We start from the raw sequence: 24838 nt of genomic DNA on the forward strand, positions 1-24838 counted from the left end.
ATAAATGCAATAATTATGCATGAGGATCATTTAGCACAGTACCTGACACATTTGCCTGAATCAATATTAGGTACGATTATTATTAATGTCATTATAATCATACTGGCAACAGATTGAAGACTGAGTTTGGAGTAGTGGGGGGCAGAGGCAGACTTGAGGCAGGAAAGCCAAATCTGGTCCATGCATGTATTTCTGGGTGATGTGACAGTACATTTATTTGCATCACATGCACTTGCGTGCGCGTGTGTGTGTGTGTGTGTGTGTGTGTGTGTGTGTTTGCCTTGTTGCACCTTTCTCAGAAAACCGGGGAGCACTGAAGGAGTGCTTCAGTAAAGATTGATTCAACAATGTAGCTTTGGAAAATAAGGGGAGAGAATAAAGGGTCACAGAATCTAGAAAGAAATGAGCCCTGTTCCATATTCATCTCTGCTGGAGCCCACATGGAGGAAGCAGCATCCTTTCAGGGTACTCTGGCCAGGAGTTTCAAGTTGGGGCATGGTGGGTCGTTGAACTTGAATGCATGGGCTCCACTTCAGATGAATAACTTGGGAGCAAGCAACCTGAGCTGACTCATCCCCCTTCCCATAAATACTTGAGAAAGGCATGCTTACACTGGTTAAAGTTCAGCATATTTAATAGTTCATCTGCCAGTTGAATTATTCGATCTCACCTGATCTCCAAGTCATAACCTGATTGTAAAATGAGTACAATGAAACAAGTCATCTTGCTACAGAAAGCTTACCTATGGACTTCACATTAATAAAATCCTGACCTGCATGGGTCAGTACCTCATAATTATTGGAGTTTCCAGCCTCAGAGCAACTTGGCATATTAACACAGAAATATATCTAGAGAACGGGCCTGGGCTAGGGCAGAGAAGGCTGAAGACTGTCCATGTGGCCTTTGGTGACTCATATCAGGGCTGTGGGTCCTGAAAGCCTTTCAAGTTTGTGTTTAAAGTGTCTACACTATTTCTTCTTTCTAGAGGAATATGTGATCTCTTGAGTTTGTAGCTGAGGGAAGACTTTAGAGGGCATGGCAGCCAGACCCTAAGGTGGTCCCCATGATCCTTGCCTCTATTGTTCATGCCCTGTACAGCCCTCTCCCTTTGACTGTGGGCAGGACCTGTGACATGATTCTAACCAATAGAATATGGCAACAGTGAAATAACTTTGGAGATGTACTTAAGGTCCCAAATTAGTTAATTTTGAATTAATGAAAAGGGAGATTATGCTGGGTGGGCCTGACTTAGGTGATAAAAGAAGGTCCCATAAAAGAGGGACTGGGTGCCCCCTGAGGTCAGAGATTCTCCTGTGGGCTTGATAAAGTAAGTAGCCATGTTGGAGATGCCCCTGTGGCAAAGAACTGTGGGAGGCCTCTATGACCTGAGGGCAACCTCTAGTCTCCAGCCAGCAAAACAATAGGACTAATAGACAGTCATATAGCTGCAAAAAAATGAATTATTCTAACAATCTGAATGAGCTTGGAAGCAGATTCATCCCCAGCCAAGCCTTCAGATGAGAATGCAGCCCAGCTGAAACCTTGATTGCAACGTTTTGAGACCCTGAGCAGAGGACCAGTTAGGCTGTACCTAGAAACTCCAGAAACTGTGTGATAGTAAATGCATGTTGTTGTAAGCTACTAAGTTTGTGTTAATTTGTTACACATCAATAGAAAATTAATACAGAAGGGTGGGGTGGGGGAGTGTCAGGGGAGATAAGGAGGGGAAAGAAGCAAAGAGAGGAAATAATGGATAGTGGAGATTAAATCTAAATTGGCTTTCGTCAAACTCTGAGCTCACATCTTCCTTTATTCCTTTTGCCCTATATATATTTAAGACTGCAGAACGTGTTGGGTCACATCTGAGTGGACTTGGGAGCAGCCCTGGAACCCAACCAAGAAGGAAGTTGGGCCCAAGAACAGGTGGAAAGGTGGGGAAAAGCAGAGGAAAGTTCCAGCTCTGGGCTGAGGGCTGGTGTGAGGTCAGACTGTGTCGGGAAGGACATACTTTAGGGAACATACTGCTTATACTGGCTGTTAGGTCAGTATTTGCCACAACGCTTCCCATATGTCAGCACATTTGTCAGTCATTCATGAACTAAGGTGTAGTAAAAATTCTACAGCAGATTTTCAGATATTTGGGAAGAAATAGTTATCCATGCAAATCACGCATCATCATCTAAGGCATCCAAAGGCTAAAAACAAGTGAGTGTGTTTGAGTCTGTGTGTGGGTGTGTTTACATTGTTCAGGGGGTACCAGTTGTCTTTTGACCTAGGACTTACCTAGGGCCAAGAAAAGGATTTGGGTAAGTCAGAACTTCTGGTCTAATGAGGGAGAGTCTTTATCTGCTACTGCCTCCATTGCATATGCCATTTAAATGTCTTTAGCTGGGCCTGTGTGAATTGGGTGTCCTGTGTACCAACTGATCAGAGTTAGCACCTTGTCCTCAAGTCTAGACAAAGCCCTGACTTCTCTACAGTCTCTTCCTCAGTAGCCTATCAATTTCCCTCTTAGAATTTACTTCAATCTGTCATTATTCTGTTTATTTTTTACTCTTTTTTGCTTGTTTGCCTACTAGATCTGCACTATGCAATACGGTAGCCACTAGCCACAGATGGGTGTTTAAATTTAAATTAATTAATTATAAAAAGTTAAAAATCCAGTTGCCATATTGAAAGTACTTAATTGCCATGTATGGCTATTTGCTGCCATATTCTGCACCACAGATTTAGAAAATTTCCATTATTACAGAAAGTTCTATCGGACAGTACTGAATGCTACCCATTCAGCCACTTTCACCACCAGCTTCAAACCCTTTAAACATCTGAATACAGGCAGTCCTCATTCTGCATGGGTCTGATATGCATGAATTTCAGTTACCATGGTTTAGCTGAACACCAGTCCCCCAATGACATGGTTTAAACTTCAGTTACCATGGTATATTAACTGTGAATTAATTGCATGAAGTACAAACTTTGCTACTAGCTCTTCAATCCAAAAAGCACTACACAAATAAAAGATGTACGTGATGATCAGCGACCAATCATATCACTTGTTTCAAAGTCTGTTGGTGACTGGTCACTAAGCATCTGCTATTCAGTTCACACACAGACAGCAAAGCATGTAGTTGTGCTGCCTCCTTTTTTTCCGAGTGATTAAGCCACAGAACATTTTATAAAAGTGGATGATTGCATAGACGAAAGTGCAACAAAGAAACAAAAAATGATAATGCTGGGAGTGAAGTTAAAATCAAATGTAAATGGAGTAATAGAAGAAGGAGCTGACTGTGGGAATGGTGACACACCCCTCATTTGAGACTGTAGATACGCAGCCAGAGGAAGGCAGTAAAGGCAAACTTATTGACATAAATAAGGAGAGTGGTTGTGATGAAAACGATGAAGCTGTCCCAGAGGAACTGACACTGGAAAAAACCCACTCACATTAAAGGAATTCTTGGAGCTATTTCACAACATTGAAAGCACCAATGATAAAATGTTAGAAGCTGATCCAAATTTAGAAAGGAGCATGACAATTTGCCAAAGCATAGAAAAGACGCTTACTCTGTATTGTAAATTATAGGATGAATAAAAGAAGGTGAGCACTGTTCGAACCACTCATTATAAGGTTTTACAAAAAAGGCCCACTTTAATTCTCAAAGTTTCTAATGTTTTAAATTACTGTGTACTAAATAAATATCAGTTTTACTATATTTTTTATGCCCTTGTACATTTATAACCGATAGTAAGAGTAATATTTTGACAAAAAAAATTTATAGGTCGTGGGACAATTGTAGTTTTTTCTCATTGATTATTAAGATCATTTTGCACATTTTTGGCTTGCATGGTCATCTTTACAGTCCTGCACTACCATGCAAAGTGAAGATTGCCTGTAATGCTGACTCACTCTGAGCCCCTCCTTTCTTGGGAAATGACAAGGGATTACCCATTCTAGAAGGAGCACTCTGTTTTTGGCAAAGACCATGTCAGTCGTATTCACCATTGTACCCCGCCTTTAGCACCTAGCATAATGTTTGCCCGGATTAGGAAGTTGTTAACAGCCATTTGAATGAATGAATGGACTCATCCTGCCTCTTTGAATGGGTGACAGAAAGGAGGTTGAATCATCTAGTGAAAGGGCAAGATGTGCAAAGGGTACTAATCAAAATGAAACCAGGAGAAATATTACTTGGTTGGAGGTTACCAAGAAGGTTAAGCGTCCTGAATTGCACATACATCCATTGCCAACACTAATTCTGCCTGTGTGAATGATGTGAATGTGAATGTGTGTGTGAATGATGGTGTGAATGATGATGCCGCAGATGGCACAGAACTTTGGTCTGGACTATAGAGTGGAAAATGAGAATTAACAGATAGAATGAAAAAAAACCTCAATGCTTTGAAATTAATGTGTAACAGAAAATTTAGATGCAATTATAAATATGGAGGAAAGATTAGAGAAAGTTTAGCTGAAGGCAGCAGGTTAACTTTAAGCTGAATGGTAAAGTAAGCTACTTGGGATAATGGGTTTTCTACTTCCTTCGGTGATGTAGGATTTAATTCATTCCGTTATTTTGCACAACAGAAACATTTGATAAAGACACAGATTGTTCTTCCATGGATTTCCTGTGTATAGGCTTTGAAATTAAAAAGTGAGAGGGGTAGGCCAGGGAATAGGTGGAATAACTAAAAAGTATCCAACTTAGTGATGTTCAACTTGTTATGAATAAAAATTCAGTTCAAGAGGTAAGATTCCGACTCTTTGATCTTTCAAAGCTGAGAAGCTATTTCTACAATCTGACTTTAAAGGAAGATTTGGGATGTTATATAGAGAAAGTTTTATCACAGTTTTTGGACTGCCACAGGGGAAACTAGCACTGAAATCCATAAAGCCAAACTGAAAATGAAAACTAGTCTTTCAGACACACACACACATAACACCTATCTACTCAAACATCCCCCCAATACACATCTCTATACATCCAAACCTTTATACACCCAAACACAGCCCCCACCCCAAATCGACTACTTTCAATGCAGAGACAACATCAGGTTACAAAGAAACAATGTAATATCTATGTATTTTGATCCGTATATGAAGATTTCTAAATGTTTGCAAGAGATAAGGAATCACTTGAACATAGCTGATTTGTTTTTCAATTTCAAAAGGAGTTAACACAATTATGAACGGTGATAAATAGAGAGCAAACTTCTCCTACCGCCAAATCAAGAGCGATCCAGGAGGAATAAATTAGAGCGACATCCTGAGTGGCTCAGAAGTATCACTCAGAGAATTAACAACTGGCATTTAGAAATATATGAAACAACATGGATGGACATTGAGGGTATAATGCAAAGTGAAATAAGTCAGAGGGAGAAGGCCAAATACCGTATGATTTCCTTCATTAAGTAGTAGATAATAACAACAATAAACAAACACATAGGGACAGAGATTGGATTGGTGGTTACCAGAGGGAAGGGGAGGGTGGAGGGTGAAAGGGATAATTCGGTACATGTGTGTGGTGATGGGTTGTAATTAGTATTTTGGTGGTGAACATGATGTAGTCCATGCAGAAATAGAAGTACAATGATGTACACCTGAAATTTTTGCAATGTTATAAACCAATGTTACTGCAATAAAAAAAAATAAAATAAAATAAAAGAAATATATGAAACAGGAACATAAACCAATGAAGATTGTCCTTTCTAAGATGAGCCATAATGAAAGACAAAATTCATAGCAAAAGGAATTGATCCATTGTAGTGTTGCTGTAGCTGGTCATTTTAATATTTATTGTCAGTCTTTCTTTTCTGGAAAATATTTGTTTCGTGATTAGACTAATTCCAGCTGGGCCTAGGGGTCTGTGTTAATTTTAATGTCTAAGACAATTGCATAACTTGTTGGATTTTACTATAAGCCTAAGGCTGTGGTGGTTGTTCATCAGAGCACTCTTTCTTTCCACATCACTCATATCCCTTCTGGCCAATCCACTTACATAAAATATAGTAGAACTGAGACTCAGACAGAAGGGCAAATGTGGTCAGACCAACTCTCCAAGTCACAAGTTAAACTCATAAATACACACAATAATAATAACATTAGAATATATACAGAAAAAGTTGAAAGAAGATGCCCTAAATTGTTGACAATGACTGTCTTTGGGAGTTGAGTTTATAGTAATTTTCACTTTCTTCATCATTTATTTCTGTAATATTTACTTGATAATACCAGGAAATTATTTTTAAAAGTGTGAAAATGGCATTGTGATTATGTTTAAAAGTTCTCATCTATAGGAAGTTCTCACTGAAATATCCGCACATTAAATGCTGTGATGGCTGAGATTTGCTTCTACATACAGTGTGGACAGAAATAGAGAAAATAAGATTGGACATGAATTGGTGTGACAAGGACATATTGATTCATTATATGATTGTGTCTACTTTTGTATAACGTTTGAAAGTTTTATAATAAAAGATTAATAAAAATGATAGGTGATACACTTGGAAAAATAGGCTGAGGACTAAATATAAAGGACTTCAAATGCAAGGAAGTTTTATTTATTTTCTAGCTCAGGGGTCTCCGAACTTTAGTGAATGCAACCTACCTGTGACAATATCTTTGCATACATGCACCAGGCATATGCTTATTAATTGATTTATTTATTTAAAATAATGTACATATACCACTGTACTATTATGCCATTATAAAACATACACAAACATAAAAAAGGCTAGATAAAAATAAACACAAGTATCATCCTAATATGTTCTTCCTACACTCTAGTGGACCTGGACCCCACTTAGGAGCCCCATGTTTAGTGAATGGGGGCCCTTGAGGTTTTCTAAGTAGTAAAGAGTTTGTTTACAAGAAACAGAAACTTATTGGAGCACCTATAGGTAATGGGAGATTGATAAGAAAGACCTAGAGCTATTTCGCTGAGGCCTCTCAAACAACCGGAATGGATTGGGAAGTTGTTCTAACTGGATATGTGATGTGAACAAGGATCATCACTTCCTTATATATTTCTTTTATACATATGCAATACACATAAGGTATTCTGCACATAGAGTCAGGATCAATATGCATATAAAACAAACATCCCCCACATATTATCTTGGACAGTATATTTAACGTAATGATTATGATAATAATAATATCTAACATTAATTGAGTATTCACTCTGCCAGGTATTGTGGTAAGAAATTTACATACATAATTTTACTTAAAACTCACGACAACCCTATTGAAATAGATCTTATTATTGATTTTCACTTTACTATGAGGAAATTGAGACTTAGAAACACTATCTTTCCCAAGATGAAAGGGCTAGAAAATGCCAGAGTCTAAATTTAAATCAAGAAGTTTCTGATCCCAAACCTCATGTCCTTAACTACTAAACCATATTGCCTCCATAGGGAATTAATGATAGTGCCCAAACCATGAGACTGTTGTGATGATTAAATGAGATAATATATGTGATATGTTAGCACATTGTCTGACATAGAACACACATCCTATTAATATGTTAGAATTTTACTATACAGACTATTTACCAAAAATGTCCACAGTAAACACTATTAATATTTCTCAATATCAAACACCAATATTTATAATAAAATAATGTTTTATTATTTAAACACTTATAATAACACACATCTAAACTCCTTTTGTTGGTTACCATCTATAAATATGTGTGGCTTTTGTTACTGAGTCTCTATGTAACAACTGACGGGAGAGAGATATCAACTATGACTGTGTTATGCCTCCTGCCCAGTAGGCTACAAAAATGGAAATATTTGCACCTGGCATACTCCTGTCATATTTTAAGGAGCCACCTACACAAACAGGAGTGTGTGTAGCTCGAGCACTAAATGACCCATGAAGTACATATGTACATATCAATTTTATTTTACAACTGCAGAGTTTGCACCCTTTTGCTTTGACCTAAAGATACATTTTTAGAGAGACGACAGTCCTGAAAACTTCTTTGCATTCCACCAGTTTCACCTCAAGTGGTCCAATTTACCACTTCTGGTTTTTTTTTCAGCTTTCATATTTCTATCAGCCAATCCAGATTAGAACATTTAATAAATATTTATTTAATCATAGCTTCTCTATTAGAGTAGCCATCTCTCCTTGATTTTCTGGAACATTCCAGATTTGAAATTTTGTCCCAGTGTTAGGCAGTAATTCCAAATTTGGTTGGAAGCATTGGCTCCTGTAGAGAAGGTGATGCATGAAGCTCAACGCTGAGAGCTGCGATCTGAGATGTGACTCACAAGCTGGTGTGTGGTTTGCTTTACATTCCTGGATCTGCACTGACTTTTGATGATCATTGAATGTTCCTTTTTGTAATATTGCAAACACATCACTAAATGTTCTGTCACTCTTAAGGGAATTCTAAGTTTCATGGTTGGGTTGCGGGGAGGCAAGATGATGTCTTTGGTTTATATATTTTGACATTTAGTCAAATCAGATCTCTCTTTTCATCAAACAATTTAATTTTGATATTATTAATCCCTTTCATTTTATGTAACTACGTAATCTATAACTCTAGGTATTACTCAGGAACTTGACCATCATTCCCTCTGTTCTTCTATTTGGCTTCTCTGTATTTTTTTTTGTGAGGAAGATTAGCTCTGAGCTAACATCTGTTGCCAATCCTCCTCTCTTTGCTGAGGAAGATTGGCCCTGGGCTAAAATCCAGGCCCATCTTCCTCTACTTTATATGAGACGCTGCCACAGCATGGCTTGATAAGCGGTGCATAGGTCTGCGTCCGGGATCCGAACCTGCGAACCCTGGGCCACCAAAGAAGTGGAGCGTGCATACTTAACCACTACACCACCGGGCTGGCCCCTTCCTCTATTTGGGAACTATTTTAATTCTAGAAACATTGTGAAGAGCATTTGTGCTGACACAATAGAATCCACCCCCACCACATTTCTAGCCCAAATGGCATAAGCCAAAATTAAATCTGTAGGATTCTTGGAAGAAAGCATCAGATAACCAAACACTATGAGCAAAAAATTAATTTATTATATATATATTCTCTAATAATTCATAGTCACTTCTTGAATTTTAAATGTCTTTTTGCTATTTCCAATGCTTAAAAATCATAATTTTAAAACATAGGTACTGTTTTATATACATTGTGATTTCTTTCTTTTTTTTTTTTAACTTCTAAATATGAATGATATGATCTCCAAGTGTCTGCCTGGAAGGAAAGGGGATAGGATTCATTGTTTTGCTCTAACATGGTAGAATTAAAGTTTCACATCATCATATACCTGGAGTTTCAACTATAAGAAAAATAGCCAAATGTCATCACTTTCTTGTATATTTCTTTTACATGTATATATGTATAATATAAACAGAATACATCCAATTAGTACATTTCAACATTTCATCAATGTGACTTTTATCTCCTATTTTATATAAAATAACAAAATATACAGAGAAAAGAAAGGAGATGTCTGTTCGTCGTACACACAAAGTAAATAAAAGTTCATGTATGGCTTTGCAAAGGTAGATTATGATGTGACTTTCATACTTTATTTATTTAAAAGCATCTTGAGAGAACGTGTTAGTGTGCTTACAAGAGCGGCCATGGTGGTTGAATGTCGCATCGAGAGTCCAACATTAGGATCCCCAGTGGTCTTTCCAGTGGCTGCCTCTGCAGCTTTCAGGAGACAAATGTAGTTTATGACCACTTCATCAATCTTCGCTACAATTTCCTGCCGCTGTGTTTCTGAGTTCACGACTTTAACTAATCGCATGCAAGCTTCTGTTAGGCAACAGAGCACTTGAAAGCTGGAAGTCATAGCTAGGAGCATCTCCTCTGGGCTTTTCTCGGCCATCGCCATTTTCCTACAGGCACTTCCCAATTGTCTGGACTCGATAGATAACAGTTGCTTGTACTGAGAAAGTGTAAGGTCATATGCTTCAGGGCGTGACTCCTCTCTCTTCTCCTTGGTTGCCCTGACAAGGCAGAGCAGCTCATTGGCATCATTTTGGGCTGCGAGGAACCCGTCAGGCATTGCATATGTGCTTTCCTTTAGGGCATTTATTCTTGCAATCCGGGCATCAAAAGCCAGGCTGCTGAAGTCCATATCATCTGGGCCACTCAGGTCTTCTGCCCAGACCTTCAGCACTAAACCTCTGGACAGCTCCCCTCCTTGCTTCTGAATCCCAACAGCAAGAGGTGGGCTGGTTGGTTCTGGCATGGCTTGAGTCATCTGTGGTCCAGAGAGGCAAGAGACCTGGTGGGTGGCCTCTCCCACCTCTTCATCCTCATCACCATCTTCATCCTGCCCTCTGCTCAAGAAGCAGTAGCTGAAAGGGCCCCGGCATCTCCAATTGCTGCCTTCTAGCTTCCGCAAGGGTAATGTCCTATACAGCTTTGAGTCTTTGTGAGCCACTGGGGACCTTTTGTGAACCTTCCCTTCAGAGTTAAAGTGCATCGAGCTTTGGGAAAAACTTTTGGTGAGCTTCTTCCCCAGAGGGAGTTCTGCTCGCCTTTCTGAGCTGGCCTCCTGTGCTTCTGTGATACGGGGACACTTTAAGCTGACTGCACCCTTGGTTCTGTCTCGGAAGATCTCCAAACCTATAGATCCCGAGAGGACACTGCTGCTACGTCTCAGAGCCCTCTGACTGGGGGGTGTCCTGAGGCTCCCCCCACTCAGATCCAGTGGCCGCCAGCTCACAGCCTCTCTGTATGCCTGGTTTGCTTGGGAGAAATCATTAGGGTCTTGATTTGGGATTGGCACCTTTGATTCTAAGTGAATGTTAGATGGTAGCAGGATGGGATCAGCTTCAGGATGTTGAGACCAAGCTGAAGGCATGCCTCCTCGTCTCTCCTTCCCAGGCTCTGTCAAAGCTACACTAGGGGTAGTAGAAAAACAGAGAGAATCATTAAGCATCTCATGGGTGGTCATTTTCACTAAATCTCTATGTGATGTCTGTCATTTCCCAAGGATGTATTCTGGAAGGGCTGCCATTTGTCAGAGTCATCCTGCTTTCCAAAGACTGCTTTCTGAGATCACATAACAGATTTCCATTTCAATACATTTCAAGGAATAGCGGAGTCTATTATTTCTTAAACTACTGATTCATTTGGAATTGTCTAGAAATCACAAACATTTTCAGGAAGACAACGGAATTTCATGAATTGCCTTGCTCCCAATATTTATCTATTAAAGCTTAGATACACAATTAGAAAACACACATCCTACATATAGATTATTGAAGCATATTTATGATATTTAAGTTTCATTTTAAGGGAGTTAGGTTAATCCTGACATCAGTTACCTTTTTTTTAAAAGAAGTGGTCTAATTTAATTAATGCAAATTAAATAAGCTAACCTTTTTAAGAGGACCTCATGAGGTTTGGCTGGTACAGGGTTTGAAGTTGAGACACAGGGCAAGTTGTTCAACTTTTCTCAGAAAAGTTGTCATGTGAAGAAAAATAATCTCTATCTCACAGAATTTTTGTGAGAAGCAAGAGGTAAATTAGGTGAAAGCTCTTTGTAAATGGCAAAGGACTAAACAATGTGCTTTAATTAGTTTAGAGGTAAAGATATATATATATATATATATATATAGCTGTGTGATGACTTAAGTAACATTCACCAATGGGTTTCCCAAGGCAAGTGAAGCCAGTGGTGGGTTTTGAGAAAGTAGATAATCTTAAAAGGGCAGGAATGGAAATTAACCAATATAAGATCTCACTAAAATCTATTGACCTATATGAAAAAGACATTATTGATGACATAATTTGAAATTTGTAAGTATGAAAGAGCATCTGCTTTTGCCACACGATGGCTGGCCAAGTGGACTGGTGAGAGGGATATGTGCCCACTGGGGTGTAGAACAGTGGAGGCAGGCACAGAAAGCGGCTGTGTTCTTGTTTCTACCTGTGTCTGTATTTTATTACTTTGGGGAAGATAAAGCAGCTCATCATGCACACCCCCAAAACCTTCCTGACACCATTTCAGAATATTCCCCTAGGAGAGTCTTACAGAGGAGGAAGGAATCTCTAAGTATTGCTGAAAGGTAAATGATCTTCCCCAATCCTTCCAATCTTCCTGATAGCCTGCTCTATTATCCTTCCTTGCCTCTCAATAATGAAATGGCAAGATTAGAAATTTGATGTCTTGAGAAGGAAATCAAACTCTTGTGACTCTAAGCAAACCTATCTTGTAACTAAAAGTCACACCGGGCACTGCTAAGTCTACATTGAGAATTTAGAAAAAAAATATTGCTCCATCAAATTCTAACAGCAAGAACAGAGCAAGATTCTAAACAGCAAATGTCATTTAACTATTGTTCCAGTTCTAGAAACCTTAGCATTTATTAAACATTGGGGGATTAATGATTGATACTTGGCCTGGCCACAGTGCTGCAGCCTTTTTAAAAATTCTAACTTTTACTTAAATTCCAGACCTTATATTTTTAGGTTTGTTGTAAGGTTGGTTTACATGCTCTTTGTTGTGTAATGCAAAGTGCTAAATCCATCATTGCTGTACCTGTGGTTTCCTTAATCTTGGGGAGTCGATGACATCCATCTCTCAAAGTGCCAAACAGGGGTTCGGCATTAATGGCTGTGTGCAGAGCAGGCACTGTCATCCGCGGGCACATCCCTTCTGTCTGTGGGTGTAATTCCTTAAAGGTGGCTCCGTGGTTGGGAAGCCCAGTAGCTCTCTCCTCTGAAGGAACATAACTCATGCCTTTCCCCGAAGTCTCAGGAATCAGGTGCTTCCCCATGGAGGGGCAGAGTGGAGACTCCACAGGTGTGGCACAGGTGCTGCTGCTGCTGCCTGTGCCACAGCCTGCGTCTACTGAAGAGCCTTGAGAGCTCTGTAGAGAAAAATGGCCCTCGCTTTGTAATGACGACATCCGTTTGGCCAAGTGGTAGTCACAAAGGCGGGCCACACTCTCTTCTGCCTCAGGGAGCTTGGAAGGATGGTCACAGGCAGATGGGTCAACATCCTCTGTGTTATCTAAGTCTTTGGCTGAAGATACACAGGTGATGTCAGTTAAGAAGTGGTCCTGTTGGCCAAGTCCTGAAACCTCACTGGCTTCTCCATCGGGAGCCCCTTCATCCTTCCTTTCGGCCTCCCTTGTCCCCAGAACGGAAGCTCTCGGAAAGGTTATCCCTGTCGCTGCTTCCAACCCACTTTTTTCAGCCACCCCCCCATCAGTGGCCACATACCATCTTTGGCTGTCCTTGCGAAAGGCAGTTCTTTCCAGATTAAAAGTGCTTAGGTGTTGACTGTCCCTTGAAGACACAGTACCAAATTTACCTTTGGCATCCTCCTCTGCCTCAGCTGTTTTGGTCCCCTGCTGTTTTTTCCCTGGTATGTTCCCATTAGGGGGTGCTTTCCCCTCCCCATCACCCAGCTTGCTTTTCCTTTTGCTGGTGCAGGAATACGCCACCGACCCCAGGTGCAGTTTGCTAAAGTAGTCAGTGACTGACTTGGTCTCCATGGTTTCGGGCTCCATCTCTAAGTGGTCTGAGTGAAGTATCTGCTTGGAAGGCACAACTTTGGGTGGGAGGTCAGTCACCGGACGGGCAGCCAGGGCGTGGGAGGACTTTGGAGGCAAGCCCCCAGCAGGGGTTTTGGAGGTGGGGAACTCTGTCTGCTCTTCTGCAAGGGGGTGGTAGCCTTCATGAGTGGCCAAGAACATGCGGGAGAGGTTTTCCGACTGCTTCTGCGCTGTGGCCAGTTCAGAACTCTCAGTCATTTCAGAAGAGTTAGTTTCATTGCCCGAGTCTGACGAAGACTCGGGACTATAAGCCCGCAAGATGGCTACACCTGCATGCCGTAAAAAACAAGAACCAATTAATGGATGCATCAGAGACACCAGAGACATGTAAGAAAATGGGACACAATATTATTTTTAAAAAATACGAAGTTTTTCCCTTTTCAGTAACGACTCTGATTTATTGCACAGTTGTTCCAGAAATGGGGAAAAAAACGTGCCACATGTTTAAAAAAATAACAAAGGAAACCACATACACAAAAACCCATGATGGTAGTCTCAGCACATTTATGAAATGGTACATGCGTGAAATGGAGAACACCACATAACAGGATTCCAAGGGCAAATGGCTTGAAAGGATGAAATGATATGGTTATCAGTGAATAAATGTAACAATTGTGAAAGAACCTGAATTGTCACTGGTCTGCTGTTCTTCTGACACGGACAGAGCTTCTAGAGCATCCAGCGTGGAAACGACGGTGTTATCCAGTCCCTTCTCACACTTCCCCTCAGCGCTGGTGGGCACAGCGTCAATGAGGGACACGGGGATCTCATCATTTTGCAGGCTGCTGCCTGGCTCCTTGTCCTCGAGGAAGGAAGCTGCCTGGCTCTGCGAATCCTCCTCATCTGAACTATCTCTGAAGCCAGGTGGGGGTGCGGCGATAGCCATGTTCAAGGAACGTAACAGAAAGTCATCCTCATTGTCATCCCCTTCTGGAGGGGGCAGGGATGTGAGGTCAATGATGTCATCGCTTGACCCAGAAAGGTTGAGGATAGGTGGTTGGTTCATCTCTCCCACCACGAGGTCCTCCTCACAGCTCACCTCATCCTCGTCCTCTGCGTCATCAGTGTTTTCTGCGTAACAGATGTCGTGCAAGAGGGGCTCCTCTATCCCCTCAGCGGCCTCGAAGTTCTTCACGTCACCTATGTTTGCATAAACAGAATTTGCCACATATTGGATGCTCTCTGCGTCTGGAGTGAGATCCATGCTTTTCATGTCATTGGCACTGCTGATGTAGAGATTCCTCTGCTTCTCCAGCAGTTCTGGACTCTCATCCAATAGTCTTTCATAACCAAGCGTCGGGGGATTAATACCATCATCCAAGGTGAGATCTCCAAAAATAAAGGACACTTTAGCTCCTCTTGGAGACTCCTGTGCTTTCTTTAGAGTTTCTGGTCCTGAGAGGGTCAACAGGGACCGCTGAGCTAGACTTCTGTAGTCTGCCTCACACGGAGCATCTCCAGGCTGGGTCAGCTGCTGGTTAAGTTCATCTGAATTATACGTGTTGTCTATATACAAGTGCCGGTGGTCTTTTGGACATATGGTGCCATCTGTAATCTCAACTGTCTTCTGTTTTGAATCTATATATGTTATCTGAGCTTCTTGTTCCCCTTCGCCAATAAAGGTGGTCATTTGGGGTATACAGTTCCATTCTGGGCCAAGGAGGTTATGCTTTCCTTTATTTTCAGTTCCTAAAGAGAAAGAATCATGCAAAGATACATTACTGTGCTGTCTGGTTTCTGGAGGGCCTTGTCGCTGTTCTTAATTTAACGGCTTAGAGCATTACTTTTGTAAATATGGTTATTCAGCTTTCCAAATATGGTACGGGTTGATTTAGGCTTCAGGTGTAAGGATTTCTTGGTTAGGAGAATTGACCTTAACAAAATGGATTGTGTGTGTGTGTGTGTGTGTGTGTGTGCGCGCGCGCGCGCACACACACACGATACATAAGATGGAGCATTCACAGGTAATATACTTCTCTCTGCTATTTCTAAGTATAGTTAATACTTTGACAAATTTCAATTTTTATTTGTATCACGAGAACTCCTGAAAATTTGTTTGATGTTCCTCATGAATTAAAATTGCAAAACCCTAATTTAAAAATTGTTGTTTTGTTTGTTCTTCCTTTCAACAGGAAGTTTTGACATGGAGATTTTGCTCTGATATTTAACAAAACAGGGCAGTGTGTCATTTTGTCAATACTGCTTTGTAGATTCCAGAGGCAATATTTTGAGGAAATGTTAGGGCCACATATTCTCCCATTTGTTCCCTCAAATTGCCCCCTGGCCCTCGTTTGGATAATACTGATATCAGGTGTCCAAGACACATGGAAAAAAAATCAGTTTTAGTAAAGAGGTTTTTGCTCCCCCCCAAATTATACAATGGACTCAATGCTGAACAATGTTCCAAAGTCATTTTACTGAATACGTATATTTTCATGAATAGCAAGTAAAGATATAATTTTGAAGACATTGAGTTACACACCGGCCATATTTGCATGTTACCTTATAATAAATATACCTGTGGGGGTTCAGCATTGTTTTACTAACAACAACAATTTAGATTATGACTGGCTCTGTGTGTGTATGTGTGTGTGTGCGTATGTGTGTGCGTGCACATGTATGTCAGGAGTGTGGATCATTGGGGGAGGGAGATTGGTTCAGCAAAGTTGTGATGGAGCTCTGGGTTTAAACCAGGGGTTGGCAAACTTTTTCTGTAAAGGGAGGGCCAGATAGTAAACATTTTAGGTTTTGCAGGACAATTGCTCTGTTGGGCAACTACTCAACTCTGCTGTTGTAACATAAAAGTAGCCATAGACAATACACAAACAAATGGGTGTAGTGGGTTGAATGTTGGCCTACCAAAAGATACATCCACTCTGTGAATATGACCTTATTTGGAAAAAGAGTCTTTGCAGATGTAGTTAAGGATCTCAAGATGAGATCATCCTGAATTATCCAAGTGGGCCCTAAATCCAATGGCAAGTGTCCCTATAAGAGAAAAAGACAGAGAGATTTGGGCCACCCAGAGAAGAGGGGAAGGCCATATGAAGACAGAGGCAGAGAGATTGGAGTTATGTAGCCACAAGGAATGCTGACAGCTACTAGAAGTGGCAAGAAAAGATTCTCTTTTCTTTGGAGGGAGTGTGGCCCTGTCAATGCCTAGACCTCTAGCCTCCAAAACCATGAGATAATAAGCTTCTGCTATGTTAAGCCCCAAGGTTTGTAATAATTTGTTACGGCAGCCCTAGGAAACTAATACAATGTGCATGGCTGGGTTCCAATAAAACTTTATTTAAGAACAAGATTTGATTCATGGGCCATAGTTTGCCAACTCCTGGTTTAGACCAATAAGAAAGCTGAATAGGTCAGCAGGCTAAAAGGAAGTTAATAGATACTTATTCAGACCTTTGTAAGGCTCAGAGATGCATAAATATGTGGGTTCAGGGATTTTGAAAGTAATTGAAGGTTAATTTTCAAGATAGACAAGAAATGGGGGCTACTGTTCCTTATTAGAGATCTTGACTAAGGTGTTTGATCAATTTGAGACAAGAAGAAAGGACACAATCTTGGCTTTCTTCCAGAAGGGTGTACTGATTTGGTTTCTGGAATAATTTTGAAGACACAGAAGGATGTGGATTGGGAATTGGGATCTATATTGTGGCCCAGTCTCCCACAGAGTGGGAGGAGAGAATGGACTAGGGATGAATTGGCCTAAAAGGACTTCATTCTCTACACTTCTTGAGTCTCAGGAGATCTTTTGGGAGTTTCTGAAGAGAAGAACTTTCAACCGTTAGAGGATGCTAAGCCCCGGGCTGCTGCTCGGCATGGGTCAACCTGCTGCTTTTTGGAGCAAGCCATCTCTCTTCCTTGTCTCCCCTTCTTCCACTCTCTCTTTCTCTCTCTCTCTCTGAGAGTGGAGAGAGATATTTGGAACACATGCTCTCACCCTCATTCTCACTGTGGAACTGGGAGAAATTACTGAAAGGTTGAAGTTTCATTCTTTCTCCACAGTGAGAATACTTTTTGGAACTAAGTTTTTGCCTTTAGAAATTTGATTAAATATTACATAGTGAGTCACTATATATTGGACAGAACCATTATTCCTATAACTATTTTTCAAATGGTAGGTTTGGTTTTCTTCACGCACCTGTACAATCTTTTTTTTTTTTTTTTATAATTTTATTTATTTATTTTTCCCCCAAAGCCCCAGTAGACAGTTATATGTCATAGCTACACATCCTTCTAGTTGCTGTATGTGGGACACGGCCTCAGCATGGCCAGAGAAGCGGTGCATTGGTGCGCGCCCGGGATCCGAACCCGGGCCACCAGTAGCAGAGCGCATGCACTTAACCGCTAAGCCACGGGGCCGGCCCCACCTGTACAATCTTAACAGTCCACAGGGAAAAGGTTTTATTTTCAAGATAAACTTTAAGATTTGAAAACAAAAAGTTGAAAACTGATTTTCCAATGTGAAAGGATTGGGTTAAATTGCTGAACTGCCCCTCAGAATTTCAAAGGTCAGCGTTCAATTGCTCTAAATCTCCTAGCTCAATGAAAACATGTGGTCATAAAAAGGTTCACCACCAAACCCAGCACATGCTCATCACCTCTCTTTGTTCCTTCCCTGTTTATTTTTAACCGTTTGTGCCTCTCAGGGTCTTTCTGCATCTTGTGTCTATCTTCCTTTCTTCTCTGTGTTTCTGTCACTTTCATTCTCAATATTTTTTCACTCCTGGTTTTTCCCCTGCCAATTATTAATAGAAGTACTGGGCATTGTTTTAGGTGTTGTACATAGATTTTTCTCTAATCCTTACCTTGCAAGCTAGGATTTTAATCCCAATTTTACAAATGAAAAAATCCAAACTTAGAGAAATTTTTAAAAACCTGGACACTTCAAGGTGGGGCTGGATTAAATCTAGTCGCAAGTCAAAGTTGCCTTCTGGCATGCCTGGTCCAACTCTCGCTCTTTCTCTCCGGTTTCCCTTTTTCTTATGACTGCAATTGCTTCCATGTAACCAGCCATCATGATAAACTGTGTATTAGTCTGTCTGTGTGTGTCTATCTACATATTACAATATGTTTATGGAATAATGATTTCTGTTTTCTGCTAAGTTAAAGTGAGAGAATTTTCCTTCCCCGCTTTCTCTCAGAAACGGCAACAATGGAATTTGTTCTTGAGAATTTCCCTTTTTTTTTTAAAGAAACCCTGATTATGTTACCCCTGACTATACTTTTTGCACGGGTCAGTAGCTCTGGCTTGAATGCTAGTGTCTGTCCATCCAGACACTCTGTCCAGTTACAAAGCGTCCCCCGTAGATGGAGGAAAATGTTCAAACACTGAAGAAAAAAGTTCTAAAACAAATCAAAACCACCCACCCTCAAAGAAACTACCACTTAAACAATGCAGCCCTCCTTGCCCTTAGTTGGGGGCTATTTCATCCTGTCAAATGGCTGAATTGAATTATTTGATGTCTTTGCCATCTTGATGCTCCTACAGAGCTAAGGTGGCTCCCGGGGTCCCTTCTAGAGCCCCAAGTCCTCCTGTTGGTAGATTCTCAGATTCCTGGAGGTAAGTCTGACGCAGGAGGAGGCATCCAGGTGTCTGGGCCTAGGGCTTAAGGAGAGACCAGCCCTAAAGCTGGGGGCTCACAACTCCTATCGGGCATTCTACAGTTAGTTCTCTGCCTTCTGACCTCTGTAAGAGTGAGGCAGTAGAAACCAGCCACAAGGACCGAAGCTTACTCCCTTCACAATAATTCAATCACTATCTTTGAAGCACGCACCCCGGCATTTCTAAGTGACGTGTAAGATCTGATGGAAACATCAACATTTTCATTAAAAAAATTAGACCATATCAGAAGTATTTGAAGGCTTTTGTGTTAAATTTGGACATTAGATTTTTTTAAGGGTACAATGTTAACTTTTCAAAAAACATCCTTATTATTGTTGTTAGGTGAGGTGGAGGACGGGGGTCATTGCTTCAGGAGTTTAGGAAGAGAATACCTGTTTCCTGGGTCCCTGCATTTTTCTTGTTGGCCATGTTAAATATCGACCTCCTGGAATCCACAAGCAGCCTGTAGTATCCAGCCGTTAAGCAGGCCAGGTTCATGGCATCTGATGATTCCATCAGGAGTGTGATGGGCTACACAAAAGAGAATGTTTTGGTTAAAGCCATCTTTTCTTAATAATGTCCCTCAGGTGACAACAGCTACATTTGTGCTTAGGAAATGGAAACAAAAGAAGTTACTGAGCAACCGTTTCATTAGAGAAACACAAATGGGGGGAAAAGTCAGGCATAACACAGAAAGCCTTACTGCAAAACATTTAGGTGATGCCATTTTGAAAGCCTAGACATTTTGAATCTTTTCCAAGTCATATTGGAATGAAAAAAAAAATAACATTGGTTTTGTTCCTAAATAGTTAACATTTTAAAAAGTGATAGTTAAGGAGTCTGTTACCAGATGTGAATCTGCAATCTTAAAAATGACAGGAAGGGTAAGTTTGGGTTTATGGTGAAAATTAGTGTTGAAGACAAGTAAAAATCAAGTGGAAATTACTGCTAAGACTGAATGAAACGTGTCAAAGAGATGCAGGAAAAGGATGCTTCTAAAAGAAATTGTAAATTCACAGGAGGGCAAAACAGAGACGGGAGTCAAGAAAAGGCCTTGCTAACACTTTCTGGAAACAAGGAGATTATGACATCATTGGACGTGGATCTTGGGCATATAGGGAAGGAAGTGTTCAACAGAAGCAATTATTCTCAGTGAGTCAGGAAGGATGGATTGGCTGGCGTGTTCTTGTTGAAAGACAGAGAAAGTGAGAGAGAAATAGGGGAGCAACAAAAAAAGCAGACACCCAGAGAGGCACAGAAACAGTGAGACGACAGGCCTCTTGCTTTTACTCCCAGGTGTAGGACGCTGGCCAGGTTTGATGGCCCTGCTGGTGGACTCTAACTTCCCATCTAAAGCCCCCAGATTACTCGATGAACAGCCTTTTCCTTCTGTTTCAATGGAAGTCTCCTCTCAAGACACCCCACAATTCTGTCATATAGGCAGGAAATCATCGATTGGGTCTTGGCTCCCAGTTCTTTTTCTTTTCCTTTTTGTGAGGAAGATTAGCCCTCAGCTAACATCTGTCACCAATCCTCCTATTTTTGCTGAGGAAGACTGGCCCTGGGCTAACATCCATGCCCATCTTCCTCCACTTTATATGGGACGCCACCACAGCACGGCTTGACAAGCGGTGCATTGGTGTGCGCCCGGGATCCGAACCCCGGCCGTGGCAGCGAAGCGCACGCACTTAACCACTACGTCACGGGGCCGGCCAGCCCCCAGTTCTGCTTGGGACGGATTATCTCTGTTATCAGATCTGTGATGACTGCACCCAATTCACCCTTTCCTCTGCCCCTTTTTCGTGATGGGGCTATTGTTCTCAGCATCTTTGGCTATGGACTGGGCCAGGCGTTCCAAGTCTATTCTTGCACTTTCATTGCCATGAAGTCAACTGGAACCCCCTGGATTCAGCCCATGACATGTCATGGGCCATGGCCAACATGTCTGAGCTCCACCTTCTCCCTTTCATGGTCATCTCTTCCTGCTGCAGAGCACACTGATGCTTTCTGATTTGCTGTGTAGAAACCTTTTTTCCCATATCCTCATTTACTCTTAATTCACTCCTCCCACACCACCCTAGTGGGAGTGGAAGGGGGTCCTCCTTGCCAGCTCTCAGAGCACCCCCCTGGTTGACACTATTTCCTTTGTGGACTCACTCTCTCTCTTCAGGTCCAGTGCATTTTCTCCACAGAAACTTCAGCCACGTTAATACTACCCAAATCCGATACACTCATCTATTACTGGGACAAGACGGTGGGGACAGGGGACCTGGATTATTTCCTGTCAATTTCTATTTTGGGAGTAAAGTTTTGCCCTTTGAGGACAATCTCAGATTGTTGTTTTAAATGGAATGGCTATGACATTCTTAGGGGCCAGATGTTCAGTTGGTACTAATTGCTATAGTACGAAAAGACAGACTGACTAAAATACTCAGCTTTTCCAAAAGAATAAACACATACAAACCCAAATTAACAAAAGGAAATGGGAGTTGTAAACAAAGTTGGGAAAAATCTCCCTGTCTCTCTATACAAGAGTCATATATTCTAGAAAGTTAGTAGGGAAAAATCTTTCCTACTCTCTAGCTAAGATTCATGTATTCTAGAGCCAGAAGGGACCTTAGAAATGAATTCGCTTGCTTTCTCATGTATAGATGAAGAAATTGAGCCCAGAGAAGTATAGCAACTTGTCCCCAAATCACATGGCTATTTAGTGAGGACTGGAGCCCTTAGGCCTAAGTTGGATGGATTTTTTCTGCACGACAGCGCACCTTTGATGCTCTGCACACATTGAAATTTTGCCTGCTTTGTAAATATCAGCAGTGTTATCAGAAATGAGCTGTTCAAATCAAGGCCTTGTGTCAACATCTGAGAGACTCACCTTCACATCCAGCACATGGAGCTCTACCCTCACCAAGCTTTCGTCTTCAGTAAACATCTCGATCCTGTTGACATGGCTGAAGTCAGCTAAAAGAGCCACCAGATTGGTTTTGGTGTTTATGACGTGGCTTATGCCATACCGGGGTCCAACCAGGAGAGTCACCTCTGAGCGCTTTTCTGCCTGCTGAGAAAGAGATATTGACAAAATATAAAAATACTAGACCTCTGAAGAGCCATGCAAAGCTGCAACTGCGAGTCTGTTTTTATAAGATTACATTTTCTTTAGAAAGTATTTCTGGGTTATATTGTACTAAATCATCCAATTAGAAGAACCAGATATATGATGGCATCGAGGTGCTGATAAATTATGAATAATGTAGAAAGTAAATGTTATCATAGCACAGATATTCATAACCATGAAAGGCTTTTAGAAATGAGGATTTTTTTTTTCTTTTTTAATGTGAAAGCGACTTCTGGCCCAACGATTTAAAAGAAGGCCATTGTCAGAGTGCATCAATTTCCTTGGTTCTTCACATTTCTTTTTCTAGGGCATTCTGCAGTGGCATTATCTAGTTTAACATTTCTTTTGATATTTTCAGACTGGGGTGCAGTCGATTAGAAATGAGGCTGGAAAAGATTCACAGCTGACTTGCTTTTGTCATCAGAAGCAGCTCATTCAAGACAGCCTATGCAGTGACATTCTGCAGACCTCCGTGGCCTCCAAGAAAAAGCAAGAAAAAGAAATTACCACTAATGTTGCCTTGAACACACGACCCCCATACAATCGAAGGTCACTGAGGAACTTGAGATAATGGACCTTGGCTTGCAGTGCAGAGAGCTGAGGAGAGAAAAGAAACCTCAGGTGTTAAGTCCATTGGGTGTGATTCAGTTTCTGCTGGAGACCAGCCGAAAACCAGGGCAAACTAGGATGCTTTTACTGCTGACAGATGGGGTGTGACAAGGACTCTTCATGAGAAATGGAAGTAAATTGCTCTGTATTTGGTTTCCTGATGAAGGGCTGCAACAGGATATCAAGATTAAAATCTCTTTATTTGGGAGGAAATGTATGGAGGGCTGATATGCTGGGCCAGGGCACTCAACAAGTGAGAAGATGATAAAATATTTCACTGAAACATCTGCCCATGGGGAGATTTCAAGAGGCAAATGGTGCCTTCCAATTAGGGACAAAGGTGGGTTGCATATAAATTCTCCCAGAGCACAGGAGACTCACCTGTCTGCAGAGTTGGTGCAGGCTGTTTTGAACACACACTTGCAATCTATATAAAGGCTTTTAAATAGGCTCTACACTCCCATCTCAAGTTTCTTCCAGTCTCGGAAAGTTTTTAGGGAAAATGAACTTTCTGAGCTCCAATCATTGTGGAAATGTTTGAACTTAAGTCCCTGTTTTATTGATTCAACTCCAAAAATCTACTGAGTTTCATGAATGATTTACAAGTGAAATTTTATCCAGATAAAATTTATCTTCATAAAGACTTAAAAATGTAGATTCCCACATCATAAAAAAAAGTACTTGATTAAAAAAAAAAAGCCAAGGTTTCATACTGAATGTGCCAGGAATGTTTGTTAGGGGTGAAATTTTCCAACAAGGTGTAGACCACCATGTAGCAATGACTGTGAAATTCTGTTTTCAACTGCAAACGACTTGCTAACTCATTTGTTAACTATACCTAAACTCACTACCCTTTATGTAATTATTTTGTACTATTCGTCCATCCTACTTCTTTCAAAAACCCAAAGCACTTTGCAAATTCATTTGAAAGCAAACCACTCACTCTTGGCTAGAAAAATCTCTTTGCCAGAAAAACTGACCTTTCATAGGAGGACCGTGATTGATAGATCTTAGAGCAGTTACCCAAATCATTACAAAACCAGTGAGCAGGCTTGAAAAAAATCATATCAAGTCTATTAAAAGAAATTAGCTTAGGGCAAATCAGAACTGAAATTTAAAAAATCTTGATCCATGATGTCCTGCTGTATTTCCATGAGCTGAATGCTTACAGAAACTGAGAAGTAAGTCAAAGGTGGCTGATTGCGTGTTGAACCTGATTATATGTTTTTAAAAAGCCATGAGGTAAGGAGGGAATAGAAATATATATGTCTTCACCAGTAACTTAAAATCTGATCCCAAGACCAAAGAATTACCCAGTGATTTGTATTGGAGTCACACAAGTTTCTATGGCCAACATCAATTGGACAGTGTTCTTGGGTTGTCAGACTGCTTCCAATTTTATAGGTCCAGGATTTTAAGGCTCCTTCTCTTTCTGGTTCCTGAAACCCATTGCTTTTTACGATCTATAAACACAACTCTCTATTCTGACCAACAGTATATTTTAAAATGTGTTTCTTCTGCTTGATAAAATAAAAAAGGAGATTTTATCACCAATGATGGTGAGTGACAGAAATAATTTTATCTTCCCTCCAAAAATAAGATTTAATTCAATGGTTGTCAACTCGGGGTGACTTTGTTCCCTTGGCACATTTGGCAACGTCTGGAGACATTTTTGTTTGTCACGATTGACGGGTGGGGTGCTACTGGTATCTAGTGGGTAGAGACCAGGGATGCTGCTAAACATCACACAATGCACAGGACAGCCCCCTCCCCCAACAAAGAATGATCTGGTCCCAGATGTCAATGGTGCCGAGGGAGAGAAACCCTGGTTTAATGAATGTAGCATCTTGTCTGCAGGCACCCTTGCCAGCTGCTGTGCATTTAAGCTGGTCTGAGTGATAAGCAAGCGGATGATGGAGATGTGAAATTATCTTGCAATTCTATCCTCTAATCACA

The 24838-nt window shown here is 40.9% G+C and overlaps 1 protein-coding gene across 1 annotated transcript in view; it reads right to left on the reverse strand.

Annotated features, from left to right (window-relative positions):
* Positions 1-9053: 9053 nt before the first annotated feature.
* FRMPD4 (FERM and PDZ domain containing 4) overlaps positions 9054-24838 on the reverse strand; it is a 535550-nt gene continuing 519765 nt past the window's right edge. Inside the window, exons 12-17 of the mRNA XM_087426512.1 lie at positions 22781-22870; positions 22034-22216; positions 19548-19686; positions 14169-15233; positions 12524-13813; positions 9054-10875 (exon numbers count right to left, since the gene is read on the reverse strand). Coding sequence (XP_087282638.1) covers positions 9551-10875; positions 12524-13813; positions 14169-15233; positions 19548-19686; positions 22034-22216; positions 22781-22870 — 4092 coding nt within the window. The 3' untranslated portion in view covers positions 9054-9550. The remainder of the gene's footprint in view (positions 10876-12523; positions 13814-14168; positions 15234-19547; positions 19687-22033; positions 22217-22780; positions 22871-24838) is intronic.

This window comes from Ceratotherium simum, chromosome X (assembly GCF_057802395.1).
Source record: "Ceratotherium simum simum isolate JZ-2026a chromosome X, ASM5780239v1, whole genome shotgun sequence".
In the NCBI taxonomy this organism is placed as follows: Eukaryota; Metazoa; Chordata; class Mammalia; order Perissodactyla; family Rhinocerotidae; genus Ceratotherium; species Ceratotherium simum.